The sequence below is a fragment of the Manis pentadactyla genome, chromosome 1 (assembly GCF_030020395.1).
Source record: "Manis pentadactyla isolate mManPen7 chromosome 1, mManPen7.hap1, whole genome shotgun sequence".
NCBI lineage: Eukaryota > Metazoa > Chordata > Mammalia > Pholidota > Manidae > Manis > Manis pentadactyla.
Window position 1 is genome coordinate 138,144,568 of NC_080019.1, and position 15,032 is coordinate 138,159,599.

The 15,032-nt window shown below is 35.2% G+C and overlaps 1 protein-coding gene across 2 annotated transcripts in view; it reads left to right on the forward strand.

The window, feature by feature from the left end:
• SAMSN1 (SAM domain, SH3 domain and nuclear localization signals 1) overlaps positions 1–15,032 on the forward strand; it is a 419,991-nt gene that overhangs the window by 302,535 nt on the left and 102,424 nt on the right. For both annotated transcript variants that reach the window (XM_057501729.1, XM_036881471.2), the window contains 3 exons: positions 5,519–5,556; positions 8,287–8,324; positions 10,292–10,378. In XM_057501729.1, coding sequence (XP_057357712.1) covers positions 5,519–5,556; positions 8,287–8,324; positions 10,292–10,378 — 163 coding nt within the window. The remainder of the gene's footprint in view (positions 1–5,518; positions 5,557–8,286; positions 8,325–10,291; positions 10,379–15,032) is intronic.

Consider the following 15,032-nt stretch of genomic DNA (forward strand, 5'->3'; position numbering starts at 1 on the left):
TTATATGATCTTCAGCAAGAATCTCTACCGGTCTGTGCCTTGGTTTACTCGTCTGTAAATTGAGGATAATTATAATAGCATCAGTTTCACAAGATTGCTGTAAAAATTAATGAATTACTACATATAAAGAGTTTATAACTGTGTTTGATACTACATGAATGTTCTGTCATTATTATTCTGCAAATGTATTAAATCAAGAAATTAGAAAAGCAATAGGATTTAAAGCTTGGTTATTCTTAACAATTTATTTTAACCAACTAGGCTTAGACTAGCTACATTTAAATATTCCTCATTGCTGTGTGATCTATTTGATAATTTAGGAGATTTCTCTTTCAGGGGATTTTTCTCCACACATTTGAAGTCAGGGGTAGAGGCAAGGTGGACGAGCTTGTGGGTGGTAAGACTCCTTTATGTGTATTATATATATATATATATATATATATATATATATATATATATACACACATATATATATATAAAATCACTCTGGTGGTTTTAGGTACACTGTAAGATTACTCTATTAACTTTGAAGCATCACAATCATCCTCTTTCCAGATGTCTGTTAGAAATTTTTTCTTAAAAGGAACTTCTGTTACCTTCCATGTTTTCTTCCAGTATCTGTGGGAACTTTTTCGAAGCACAGGAACCTAAGAATATCCAGAAACATACTTAATTCGGTTTGGATGTGGCATTCTTGGCATTACTGTATTTGAATATTAGTAAAACCATTTTAGTTATGCAAGCAAATAATCTTCATTCTTGCAAGAGAATGAATTGGATAAAATAGTAATTATTTTAACTTATTTTAATGAGAAGTTGTGTGTGTAGATTGTATTTATGTTCAACCCTGGCCTCAAAATCAGAATTCTATGTAACTATTAATAATTAATCTAATGAGACATAAAATCTGTAAGTATCCTCAATGTGTTTGGTGTCAGGTAAGGATTTTATAAATGCTAGCTCATTTAATTTTCAAAGTTAAGAAAATCATGGAATCCAACAGGATCCCAAGATCAGTAGTAATTGATAGTAGATATTTGCAAAAATACTTGTATTCTCTCCTTGTAATTCTTCTCTGCAACTAAAATTGTACCTGGTACATAGCAGATGCTAAATAAATGTTTGTTGAATGAACTGTGAATGTGTAAATGAAAGATTCATATGAATGAATGATAATAATTCTGAAAGAATATATTAGAATGAAAAAAATGACTGATTTTAATCAAGCATTTTATCAAGGTAAAACATTACACACATGACCCTAGACAAGTCAGTTTACCATTTAGGACCTCAGTTTATTCATTTGCAAATTAAAGGTCAGACCTCATCAGCTCTAAAAGTTCACCATGGGATTTACACCATCATTTGCTGCCACTCAGTTTTCTCTGGTGCCAAAACACCTAACACATTTCCATTAATTAAGCAACAACCTCTGATACATTGCTTCATTTTCCCTTTTGATTTTGTGATTTGAAAGTAATACTTAAAAACCAATAATGCAAGAAACAGACACATATTAGACTCAATCCCAAAAGACAGTGGACTGTAACCACGACATGAGAATAGAAATATGGCATGCGGTTTCCAAAACTTTTCTCTTAAGGGTCATCTTTTCTTTCTTCATTTCAAATCACTTTTTTTTAATTTGACCTGATTTGATTTTGTTTCATAATTATATGAAAATGCCTAGCTCCTAGAACCCACTCTTATCTATTTGCAAAATAACACAAATTGCCCAGTTTGAAAAAGACATATGCACCCCTATGTTTATCTCAGCATTATTTACAATAGTCAAGAAATGGAAGCAACCTAAGTGTCCATCAGTAGATGAATGGATAAAGAAGATGTGGTACAAATACACAATGAAATGTTATTCAGTCATAAGGAAAAAACAAATCCTACCATTTCCAACAACATGGATAGAGCGAGAGGGTATTATGCTCAGTGAAATAAGCCAGGCAGAGAAAGACAAGTATCAAATGATTTCACTTATTTGTGGAGCATAAGAACAAAGCAAAAACTGAAGGAACAAAACAGCAGCAGCCTCACAGAACCCAAGAATGAACTAACAGTTACCAAAGGGAAAGGGACTGGGGAGGATAGATGGGAAGGGAGGGATAAGGGGAATAAGGGGCATTGTGATTAGCACACATAATGTAGTCAGGGCGTGGTCACGGGGAAAGCAGTATAGCACAGAGAAGACACAAAGTGACTCTATAGCATCTTACTACATTGATGGACAGTGACTGTAATTGGGTATGTGGTGGGGACTTGATCATGGGGGGAATCTAGTAACCACAGTATTACTCATGTAATTGTATATTAATGATACCAAAAATAAATAAATAAATAAATGAGAATAAATTACATTTGCATCACTGGATAAAAAATAACACAAGTTGGACATACTCTTAGTTTCTACTGACCTATTTGTAGCAATTTGTTTACCTTTCATTTTTTTATTTTCCCAACAATTGCTGGGAGTAAAAATTAAATTAAGTTACAAACTCTCTAGTGAATGAAAGATGAGACTAATGCTTAGTGCTTTGTTTAGAGGATAATGAAATGAAGGATCACAGGAGCAAGTTTTGCCTGGTATGTATGTCAAGTGTCAAATTAATGGACTAGGCAGAATGATTTCATTGACTTTCTGAAATGATATCTTCTTGGAGTTCTGAGTATCACACATACACACAGAGTTCTAAAAATAAAGCCATGTATATAATATTTCTTTGACTTGCCCCTCTAGGAAATAAAGAACCCAGGATCTGAACTCTGAAGTACATCACAGTCTGCTTACGTAAGCAGAAGTCATAATGGAAAGCAGCTGGTTTTGAACCTGGTACAAACAGTACTGAAAATTGCTTAACCAGTTCAGTGGTAATCTACAAGGCAATGCCTAGGAAATGGATGTATATTCTAATCAAGTAGATGTTGCCCTTTTACTCATATATTCACACTTCAGACATCCATTTAATGTGCTTCCCTATCTTCTTGTAGGAAACAGGTTGCTGAAGAACTACATTAGCTCTTTCATTTTAACATCGATTAAAAAGACGTTTTAGCTCAAAGTCTTTTCCAAAGTTTTCAGTACAAGAAAACTTAAAAGATCCCAAACCTAAGCTGATTCACCACAAGCAAAATGTAGATGACCTGGATTCCAGTAAAACAGAACAAAATAGACAGTCGCTAGAGAATTTGTGACAATATATGTCTCCAAAATAACTAATCTCTATCCATGGTCTTAAGAAAACCCTACAGTTTTGGTCCAGATGATTCCAAACCTCAGCCCAGAAGCTAATTGTGCCCCATCCCACAATCAGCAGCCACACATATGTAACTAGTTTTACGTGGGTCCAACATCTTGATAGCATTAACTTAGCCAAGACTTCACCCAGGTGAAACTGGAGATTGTGCTTGAATAACACCCCCCACCCCCATTCCAATTCAAACACTTAGGTTTCAATTGCACACAAGTTTTGTGAATCTCCTGGAATTAATCTTTTTGGTAGCATTTCCCATGCACCACAAAATAAACTTTAGTATGTAAAAACAAAAACCATCCTATAAAGCAATGAACTAGTGATATAATAAGTTGATTCAAAAGCACTGATTCAAATGATTAAAAATATAAAAGATATCTAATGTTTCCCATCTTTCATATCGCAAATCCACTTTTTGTGCTGCTTAACTCTAGACTCAATACTCCTCCTCTCTCAATACTCCAAAGAAATAGAACCTATTCTGAGAAGTGCAAGATTAACAATCCAAAGATATTTATCTGAACTCATACAGCAAATGAATGGGACTCAAGACAGTGGATGCTGAATATTGAAATATATTTTACCCAGACTTCCTAGATGATATGAACGTGGAGCTTGCACTTTCCTAGCCAAATTCCAAATATAAACTACAGAAAAATATTACCACAAAGGTGGATGGCCATCCTCTTTCCTGATGACCCTCACAAATCTGGTGTGGCTGCTGATTGTGGTGAAGGGGATACAATTAGCTTCAGGACTGAGGTCTAGAGACATATAGACCCAAAATGAAAGAATTTCATAAAAAAGACCATGGATAGAGGTTGATTATTTTTAGGACACATGAATGACAAAGCCTAGAGAATTGAAGGAGTGGTCAGTCTATTAACTCCTCGAGAGTCTGTTGCTCTCCCCAGCCACCTCAGGGCTTGGCCCATGACTCCCATATCTTTACCTTCACCCCCGTCTGTCTCCTACTAGACATTGCCCTCTGGGCAATCCACAGCACACTTTTGATTTGGTAAAACTTGTTCCTCAGGTTCAGGGACTGAGTGTCTCAGCATATGGGGTCTTCAGTGATGCTACTTAACTTGAAATAGGTAATTCAAATTGTCCTTGAGTAAAAACACAATAAGAGTTTTTATCCACATCTTCTTTATCCATTCATCTACTGATGGACACTTAGGTTGCTTCCATTTCTTGGCTATTGTAAATAGTGCTGCGATAAACATAGGGGTGCATATGTCTTTTTCAAACTGGGCAACTTGTGTTATTTTGCAAATAGATAAGAGTAGGCTCTAGGAGCTAGGCATTTTCATATAATTATGAAGAAAAAACACATTGAGAAATATCCCTCTCAATTACCATGTGGGAGAGAGGTTATCCTGGATTTGACATGCTCAGACTATCAACCCTTGGAATAATAAAATCAATTCTAATTTTCTGATTTTCATTCACCAGTCCTGCTGTCTTTGCACTTGTGATTTTCCTCCTGTGTGGAATATCAGTCCCAACATTCTTTACTACACAAATTCCTCCCATGGCAAACAAACCTCTCCAGAACATGGTCTGTTGCCTATCAAAAAAGCACTTTGAACATCAAAAACACACTTGGTTTTTGAATGAAGGAGTGCGTAAACCGTGATGAGAATCTGAAGGGTTCTTAAAGGTGTCTGGGAGCTGTTTAAGCCCTTTCAAAGGTGGTGAAAGATATGGCAACATATTCTTCCCAAAAGTGTAAGGGACTTTACACAACATTCAGTTGCTCTGAAGAAAAAGGCCAGATGAATCACAGGTGTATTTCAACATACCAGGGTATTGTAATAGGCTACTTTCCAGCCTTCTCAAAGGAAGGCACCATACAATGTAATGCATATGCCCTGGTATATATCCCTCCCCTTGGCCTTGGTGGGTTGATGAAGGCTGGAAAGTTGAAGTTATGAGGATTTAATTGTATGTTTTTATTTTGAAGATTTACCTTATTAACTGGCAAGAACTTGGAGTAAGTTTTAAGTTCTAATTAATAAAGGAGGCATTCAACATTTCTCAAAGTTACAGATACGAAAGAAGAAAATAAATAAGAACTTTAACCAAGATTCTATGACATATTACTGAAATACAAGGGGGAAATATCAGTCATTTTACTAGGAAAAGGGAAAATGAACTACATTTGGATTATACTTAAAGATGAACTAGAACTCTCTTCCTGGTTTCCTGGAGTAATAATATTTAATTTAACTTTTTTTTTTTTTTTACAGGAACTCTCTAATTTTGAGAATGCAAAACCAAAAAGAAAGTAAGTCAAATTTACTTTGAAAACTTTAAGTTCTCCTAATTCTGTAATGCTAAATGGAATATTTTAGTGGGTTTCTTATCAAAGTTTAAAAAATTTGTTCTGTACAAATCTAGATGTTTTGTTCTGCCACCATTTGTCTGTTTATTGATGCATAGGAAACCTGTGTTGTGACATTCCTGTAGACAGGGATGTGAAAATTAAATTTTCAGAAGAAGAAACACATATTTAAACTATGCTCAGATTAAAGTGGGAGCCTACTTGAAAACATGCTTCTATCGGTGACCTATTAATCTTCTGAAGAGTTTTTCTAATCCAAATAAAAATGTGTTTGTGAAGAGATTTGGGTTATTTAGGTCAGGGTTGGCTTTACATTCAGCACATCAGGCGGCCAAAGGACTTGACACATACATGTTGCATAAGGTAATGGGATTTAACTAATAAGCAGGAAATACATAAGGGCAGGAAGTTGGTTTGTGGGGAAATTTCCAGACTGGTTGCAGATGATACAGAAGAATGGCTTCCTTGCACTCTGGAATGCTCTGAGGCCAAATTGTTAATGTGAAATTCTTTCTGGACGGTCTGTCCCAGCCATCTTTGCTCCTCCCTTCTCCTGTCCCCCTCCCTCAAGGCACTTTGTGCTTTCATATTCCTCCCTCCCTTTCCTGCTCAAAAGTTTCTCCCAGTAAGGATATAAAATACATCCATAGTAAGTAGGTAATCAGCTGATTAACAGTTTAGAGGACGTGACAGCAAGGGTAGTTGCATTTTAGCCACAGTTAACGACTTAGACTACAACAGGGACATTTTTAGCATGATCTGGGGTAAAGAAGGGGTTTTTTGGCCAGGCTCTTCTCAGTCTTAAAAATCACCCGTCCTATGTAGCTCCTTATTCGATCCACAGAGGAGGAGCTCACTAATTCCAAATCAAATACTTACATGAAATTACAATTGTTGGCCTATTATTGATGCTTCTACAGATTAGAAGATACCAGAACATGGAGGAGCAGAAGGAAGATGAATGAAAGGGAAAGTACCTGATGCTGACTGACTTAGGATTTTTCAAGCATAAACTAGATCAATTAATGTACTTCTCATATTCCAACCAATTAAAATAAAATTGAAGACTCTTTCTAGTTCTTTTGTCTGCCATTCTCCTGAAGGGAATAACATCTCATGTTCTTATATACCTGCCTCACTTTCTAATATTATAAATAGCCTTTTTGGAACACTTGCTATTTGCCAAGAGATGTCCTAAGCATTTAGCATTAAAAAAATTATAAACAGATCAAAATAAAATGGTTAAGAAAAAAAGAAACATTACATATGCAGGTATTTGTTTATGGTTATAAGCTTAAGAGAAGGTGAACTTGGCTTTAATTTAATGACTACCAAGAATATAAGTACTGGAGAGTACTCAAGCTATAACCAAGTGAGTTATATGCACAAGATATGTGTGTGTTCACCCAACACATAAATTGATTAACTATAGTTGAGTCAACATAGCCCGATTCTCTGTTTCTGTTTAGACATTTTATTATGAAAATTTTCAATTATACATAGAGGAATAGATAAAGCTGAACTCACATTGCTGAACTTGAACAAGTACCACCTTAGAGCCCATCTTATTTCGTCTCTACCCATTTGACTAATCAATCCCCCACTCTCACTGGGTTTTTCTAAAGCAGTTGCCAGATATACAATTTCATGTTTCAATATAAATCGTTAAAAGACAAGAACTTTCAAAAAAATACATAACCACAAGACCACTACCGCACTAGAACAAAATAAGAAAAATGACATAACATCACCAAATATGAAGTCAATGTTAAAATTTCTCTGATAGCTTCAGTGCTTTTCTATAGTCAGTTTATTTAAATCACAACTCAAACAAGCCATGCAGTGCCTTTGGCTCATGTCTCTATTTATAGGCCTCCCTCCATTTTCTGTTGCAGAAACTGAATTGTTTGTTCTGAGGAATTTTCCATAATTTTGAATTTCGCTGATTACAACCTTTTGGCATTAACAAAACAAAACATGTTCTATCCTCTGTTTCCTGTAAATTAATTAGATCCCAAGGCTTGATAACATTTAAATTATATATACATATGTATAGTTCAAAGTAGGTCATCAGTGACTGTATACTTCCTGTTGAATTACATTGGAAACCCATATATCTGGTCATCTCTATTTTTGACTCAGAAAATTGCTTTGCGGGTTCAGATGGTGTCAGGCTGATCCATGTAACACAAAGTTGCCCTTCAGCCTTTCCATTAAAAGCTTTAATAGCAATTGGTGATTATTGCTCAGATCTATTATTTTATTAGGGATTGTAAAATGGTTATATTCAATATGCATGATTCTGTCTGTATTTATTGAACAGAATTATTTGAAGAACAACTTTGTATATTAGATATTTGATTATCCTGAGATGCATTCATGCAGAAATGGCCCAGTCTTTATGTGTGTGTGGTGGGGTATGGGGGTGGGAGTGGGAGTTATGAATGTTTCCACATTGCATGGAAATTTCCAGGCCAAGATTATATTTGTATTGACTGTATCTTGCCACCTAGGGCTAGGAAAATTCAGGACCTTATGTAGATCTTAGTTAGAGGTAAAATTTATTACTGTTCTTAAAGGCATTACACACGTCTAAGTGATCTAATTTTTATTTGATTAAAAATATTATTTATTAAATCTAGACTACAATATCTGTTTCTTTTATTCTTTTAGGTCAATCTGGAGCTCTATATCTGAAAACAAAGGATTTGGTTAGTAATTCACAAGTTTACTCATGCAGATGATACATTCTGTTTCCCTAGAAGTTTTTTTCTTCTACTACTGACATAAAACAACAATAAGTGATTAATGAAAGTCAAATTGAATTGTCTGAATTCTATAGAATAAATTTTTTAAAAATGTAGTTCCATTCTAACTTTAAATGGCTAAGGCAAAGAAATCATTGGTTTATTCAGAATAATTTCCTTTTATATTAAAAAAAATTCTCTTTGGTGGTTTCTTAGTTGATTATCTTCCAGCTTCCCAATTTCAGCTTGGCTGACCATGGTCAAGGTGACCTCCTAGACATTGTTCCAGATCTACGAATCTTGGAGTGACTAAGAAAGAAATAGAAAATAGTTGGATTGCAAAAGACTTTTCCACAGCATTTCAAACACCAGGCTGTTTCTTCAATTTCTTTGATTATAGTATCCATAGCAATAGTAAAGGCAATTGGCTTGATTTGTATTTTAATTCTGAAGTAAACATCTAATTCTATTAAGTACTTTCAGAAAGCTAATGGATAATGCCTCTCCTTCCCTTATAGAATACAGTGTATCTAAAAACATTCATAGTGGCAAAACATCTAAATTATTCAGTCATTTTTTTATGTAATTTGTCAAATTTCGGGATACTCTTTCTTTCTTCCCAGTACAGTCTAGGAATCAGATGCTCAAAGTCCTTTCCCCTTCCCTTCAAAACCAGTTTCCTGGATAGGATCTGAAAAGCTTCATTCAGACCAAGGTGATGATCATCATCTCCCAAGGGTGTCTGCACTTAAGTGGGTCTGATATTCTTACAGTGGCAGCATCTATAGGGGCTGGGTCCCATCTCATTAGTCAAGGCCCTGTGGGCAACTAGTTGTTAAATAATTTGAGTATTAGCCCTGATTTGAAAAGTGCATAGTCTTAAAAAAAAAGAAAGGCAAATTTTTATTTTTCATCTAGATCCATTCTCATATTTGTACATACATAGAAACAGATATTTCTATCCTAATTTAATTCTTGATGACCAGCTGCCATCTCTGTAGTTAAATATGAGAGTAAATGGTTATTTTAAAATCAGTACAGTATGCTGAATTTGTTCCATGCTATGCTTTGGCTGCATTATTTAAAATTTACTTTATTAATGCTATGATACCACATGTGAAATGATTAGTCTTTGGTAAGTAGATTAGAAGGGATTCTAATGCCTTGTTTTGGTACAGTTCAGTCCTTCGTGGCATGTCCAGGCCCTGCTCTAGGTATTAGGAGGACAAGGCTGAGCAAATCATGCTTCTTCCACTCAAGGACCTCAGATTTTCTCAAAACTATCACAGCTCAGTGTTCTCTCTACTCACTTCATCATTTTGTTAAAAATGATGAGGAATGTGACAGGTGGGGATACTTTAACTTGCACATAAAAAATGAATTTTTATTAAATCAAGAAAAACACTTTAAATTACAATGTAATCAGAAGCTATCAAGGGTATTTAAGTAGGATCATTCTACCATATATGTGTGTGTGCTTCTGTAGTTTATGGAGATAAGTGGGAGCCCACAGGACACCTGGGGGTGTCCATCAGGGACTAGAACTCCCCAGAATGGACCACAGAGCTCTTTTATCATATCACCAAGTTACAGCCCTGTGCTGACCTTGACCTTATTTTGATTTCAAATTTCTTATAATTCTGGACAAATGTTACTGTGAATTTGTGGGGAAGTTGGGGTTCCTATGGCCAGGATCCTCACTGAACTTAAAGCACCTGATGATGTAACTGGCCTGTTGCTGGGCTGCCACTTCCACACCTTTAGGCAATAAGTTATTATTGCGCTACATAGAGAGCTCGGCCCAGTGCTCTGGGCGGAGGCAAAGATGCTGTCGATTTCTTTGGTTACACTGAATCCATAGCGAACTTGCCCGGGGCTGAAACCCATTGGCAAACCAGAATTCTGCTAACCAATCCTCTGCTTTACTTTAGAAAGGAAAACAGTGAATGACACAATTTGGTGGGAACCCAGCAGCCCTGAGAATGATTCCCACCTCAGAAGACTCTGTCAGCTAAAAGGTAATTGCTAAATTTAGTTCAGCTGACTTTGTATTTTCCCAAAGTAGCTTAAAGGGCAAGTAAGAAAAATTTTCATCTTTCACCAATAAAATAAGCAGGGCATGTGGACTGTTTAAAAAGGAAAAACAAAATAGAATATAATTTGTGTATATATGTATATATAATTAATAGAATATATGTGTGTGTGTGTGTGTAGATACTTGTAGATATATAGCAGGGAAGTAGAATTTAAGTTGCCCATTAAAGCAAAGAATCAATTGTAAATAATATTTGAAACTCTTTACTGTCTTAAGAATTAAAAAGTGTATTAAAAGTCAGCACATAGGAAAACTCTTCAAAATAACATCAGTATATTACCAGTTGTTATGTTTGTTTTCTTTAAAAATTTAAGAGAAATAACTTTGATTATTAATGTAAACATATCATTTTGTAATTTTAAAATTCCCAAGAAGAGCAAATTAGCAGCTACGTATTAGAAAAATTATTAATAATAAATTACTTCATAATTAAATTCTTGACGGTAGGAAGCTAATGAATAAAACAAAGTCTTAAGAGTTCTCAAAGAAGAACAACAGCTGAAAGGTTGAGCTGCTTGGTATTCTACCTCCAGTGTTACTGGAACAAGAAATAATTGATTTCATTAGTTATAGATTATTTAAGAGTTTCTAATTTTTAACTAAAAAAAAAAAGATTTTTAAATATCTTGCTGTCTCACCTGAGGGTTTCAGTCCCCAGGCAAGTTCACTGTGGGTTCTGTGGGACTGAACAACAGATCTTAAGGGGTAATATACCAAGCGTTATTCTCAGGTGGCAGATTGAGTGCTGGAATCATGTCTGCCTCTGGGGCAGTCTGTATGCTGCAAGCCTGGCTCTGTCTCTGCCTGGGGGCAGAGCACTGAGCCGAGCTCTTTTTATAGTAATGGTGACAATAATGGCTCATTGCCAATGGATGTGTAAGCTGTAGCCTAGCAGTAAGCCAGTTATCAAGTAGTTTAGGGTCAGGTGAGGATCCTGGCCATAGGCACTTTCATTTTCCCTACACTTGCAATAAAGGGAATGGTGCTATATTTTTATAATATATATATATATATATATTTTGTAGATAATTATTTTTTATTGAAGGGTAGTTGACGCACAGTATTACATTACATTAGTTTCAGGTGTACAACACAGTGATAAAACATTTATATACATGACAATTCTAGGTTCCAGCTATCACACATACCAAGCTGTTACAATATCTTGACTATATTCCTTATGCTATACATTACATCCCGGTTACTTATTTATTTTACCATTGGAAGTCTGTACTTTATTTTTCTTCTTTTTTTTTTGTGAGGGCATCTCTCATATTTATTGATCAAATGGTTGTTAACAACAATAAAATTCTGTATAGGGCAGTCAATGCTCAATGCACAATCATTAATCCACCCCAAGCCTAATTTTCGTCAGTCTCCAATCTTCTGAAGCATAACAAACAAGTTCTTACATGGAGAACAAATTCTTACATAGTGAATAAGTTACATGGTGAACAGTACAAGGGCAGTCATCACAGAAACCTTCGGTTTTGTCATGCATATAATATATTTTTATAGTCAGGAATTTAATGGTCTGATTTTATATTCTGTTCAAATTTTGCCTTTTTTAAAACAGAATTCTTAGAGTTACAAATTATGGAAATAATAATTTTCATTTGAAATATTTAAATTTTATTCATGATTACATAAATAACGCTTTGGTGAATAATTTAACTGAACTTTTTAACTGTTCAGTTTTCTGTATTGTAAATAAATAGTTGAAACATTTTGGGATTATTTAAGATATTTTCTTTTATTATGACATAGGAAATGTTTTATACATATCTTCTTTTACTTGGACACTATCTTCACCTCATGGATGCCAGCTATCTTCATGCACACACTCAGTAGGTTAGTCAACATTCATCAGTGTCATCCATACATCACTTTACAAACACAGGTTATTTTTAGATTATTTTATGTTGATCTATGGATAAAGAGTTATGAATTTTGCCATAAATCTCTTCATGTATTTTACTTTAAAGCTGTGTTTCTGTGGACTGTTTTTTAAGTTTAGATGTAATAGGCAGATAATTCTGTTATAGCTACTCTGACAAAGCACCAAAAAATCTTGGTCAAAGGTGAGATGCTTCTGATTAGTGCTTTGTCCTTTGTCAGAGAAGAAAAAAGAAAGCCTTTGCAAAAACCTTCTCAGCTTAGATATTTTCAGATGCTTGAGTGACCATGTGTTCAGAGTGTGTGCGTGTGTGTTTAAGAAGTTCAGCCAGCATTTCAGCCATAGCAGCGAGTCACAGGACATTTCCTGGGGATTAATGCTGTGCCAGGAAGAGCTGATGGCCTGAGACCAAGGCTGTCAGTGCCATTGTAAATTGAAGGGAGAAATTCAGTGGGGGAAGGACAGCCACAAGTTGTAGACTTGAATTTTATGGGTGTAGTAGCTTCATTTGGAAGGCTTAGAGTATTTCTAAGTAATTAGTGCCCTACATATCAACCCATAATATTTCTTTCTCATTTTAAACACTACATTTTAACTGTTAATTGCATAATTAAGAGTGGTTTACTGTGCCTGAGGATAGACAGTCTGTGAAGTTTACTGAGTTGAAGATCAAAAGGTGCTTTATTGTGATCATGGTCATCCACAGCCCATGATTTTATTGAACATCATGATGGAATTGTAAAGACAGTGTCAGTAAAACAGAAGAAAATATGCTATAGGGAAGTAAACAGTCAGAATGACATTAACACCCAAAGAATCTGTTACAGACTCCAAGACCCCCCAAATAGGATATTTCTCTCAATTTCAATTTCAAAATGTTGTTTTTACATAGCACATATTAGAGTAACAGCATTTTAGTCCTGAAGAGTACTGGAGCCTGATGACAGAAATCTCCACAGGCTATATTTAGCCAAGGATTTGTGCCTGGTGTTTTAATCCATAAAGATATTCATATAGGTTGATAACATGACTGTGTTATGTCAGTTAAGACAAAATTTATCAGAATAAGTTGAGTGCCAGAAGCATAACATTTTTAGTTTATCTAGTCCATTTCCTTCTTCTAAGAAGACTTTTATCTAAACTTACATCTATGCTATTAAAAGAGATTACATCTGTAAAATAAATGTAGGCTAAATTGAGTGCACAGAACTTTACAACTGAAAAGCTGGCATAGTTATATACCAAAGAAAATAAATCTGTAATTCACATTAGTTGTATTTTCATCATCTTAAGCATGCAGAATATTCATAATATTTATTTTAGTAAATTAAAATCAACTTTTAAATCTTCATATTTATTTTGGCCTTAGTTTTATGAAAAAAACAAAAAGCCTGAAAATAAAGCAAACTTTGAAATCTATGAATTGGAGTCTATGTAAGATCAAGTTATGATGTAAGTAAAGATAATTTCAAGAACAGCATTTTCATGTTTTATGCCAGAAAGCACAAAGAATAAAAACAGAGCAATTTTTTAAAAATACAAAGGAAACAAAACATATTTGGAGATTAATAGATTTTTCAAAGTGTGACTGTGACAGACTGTTCCATAAGACAGAAATTATGCAAAAAAAATTGACATATGTTAGTAAAGGAAGTAAGAGGCTGGGCTCAGCTGGAACTGTCAGCAAGAGAACCTATGTGTGCTTCTCCGTGTTACTTAAGCTCCTCCCAGGCTAAGGGTTTGGTTTCAAGAGGGAGGGTCTTGAGGGGAAGTGTTCAGCATCAACTAGGATGTATCTGGAGACTGAGCATCCCAAAAGATCCAGGCAGGAGCTGGAGCTGTTAAGGCTTCTTTTGACCTAGTCTTAGAAGTCACACATCATTACCTCCTCTGCATTCTACTGTGGCAAATGGGTCACTAAGGCCAGCTCAGTTCAACAAGGGTTGAACTGAACTCAAGGAGTGCCAAGTTACATTATAGAATGTGTGGTATGGAGGATATTTTTGTGGCCATCTTTGGAAAACAACTGCCTATTGTCTAATGCAACAACTATAGCTTTATTGCTATTTAGGATGAAATTGCTTCTGTTTTTATAAATATTCTCTTGTAGGGCAATATTTGGAAGATTACAAAAAAATTTGTGTAAGACCACAAAAAATAGCTAATCTTCATAAAATGCCATTTTTATGAGTCCCTCCCTTAGTCTCAAAGCCTCAAATGTCCTTCATTTTCTGCAGCATAGGGCCACGATTTAACTGAATTTATTCTGAGGAAAAGTTTGTTTGGACCACACAGTATTTTAAAAATCAGGGCATTCTACATTAAAGTCCATGTATTTATACTATCTTGAAAAACATGAGGGATACTAACAATCCTGGTCTCAAAGTCTGAGATGAGTTGGGTTGAGTGAGCGGAGAGCAGTGGCTGCTCTTTTTAGCAATGGTGGCCCTTCAGCTAACCACAGACCTCCCATTGTCTCCCTGACAAAATTCACTTCATTTAGTTAAGTTACTTATTTGGCTCCTATAGATATTTATATTTGCAACATTAGCCAAGTGGGTCATGCCCAAACTCCTCTACCTGGTACTCAAGGCCATTAAAATTTGGCCTATTATCTACTCAGCCCTACCTCCTATGCTGTATTCACAATTGCCTGTTGCTTGACCAGTCTCAATTTCTA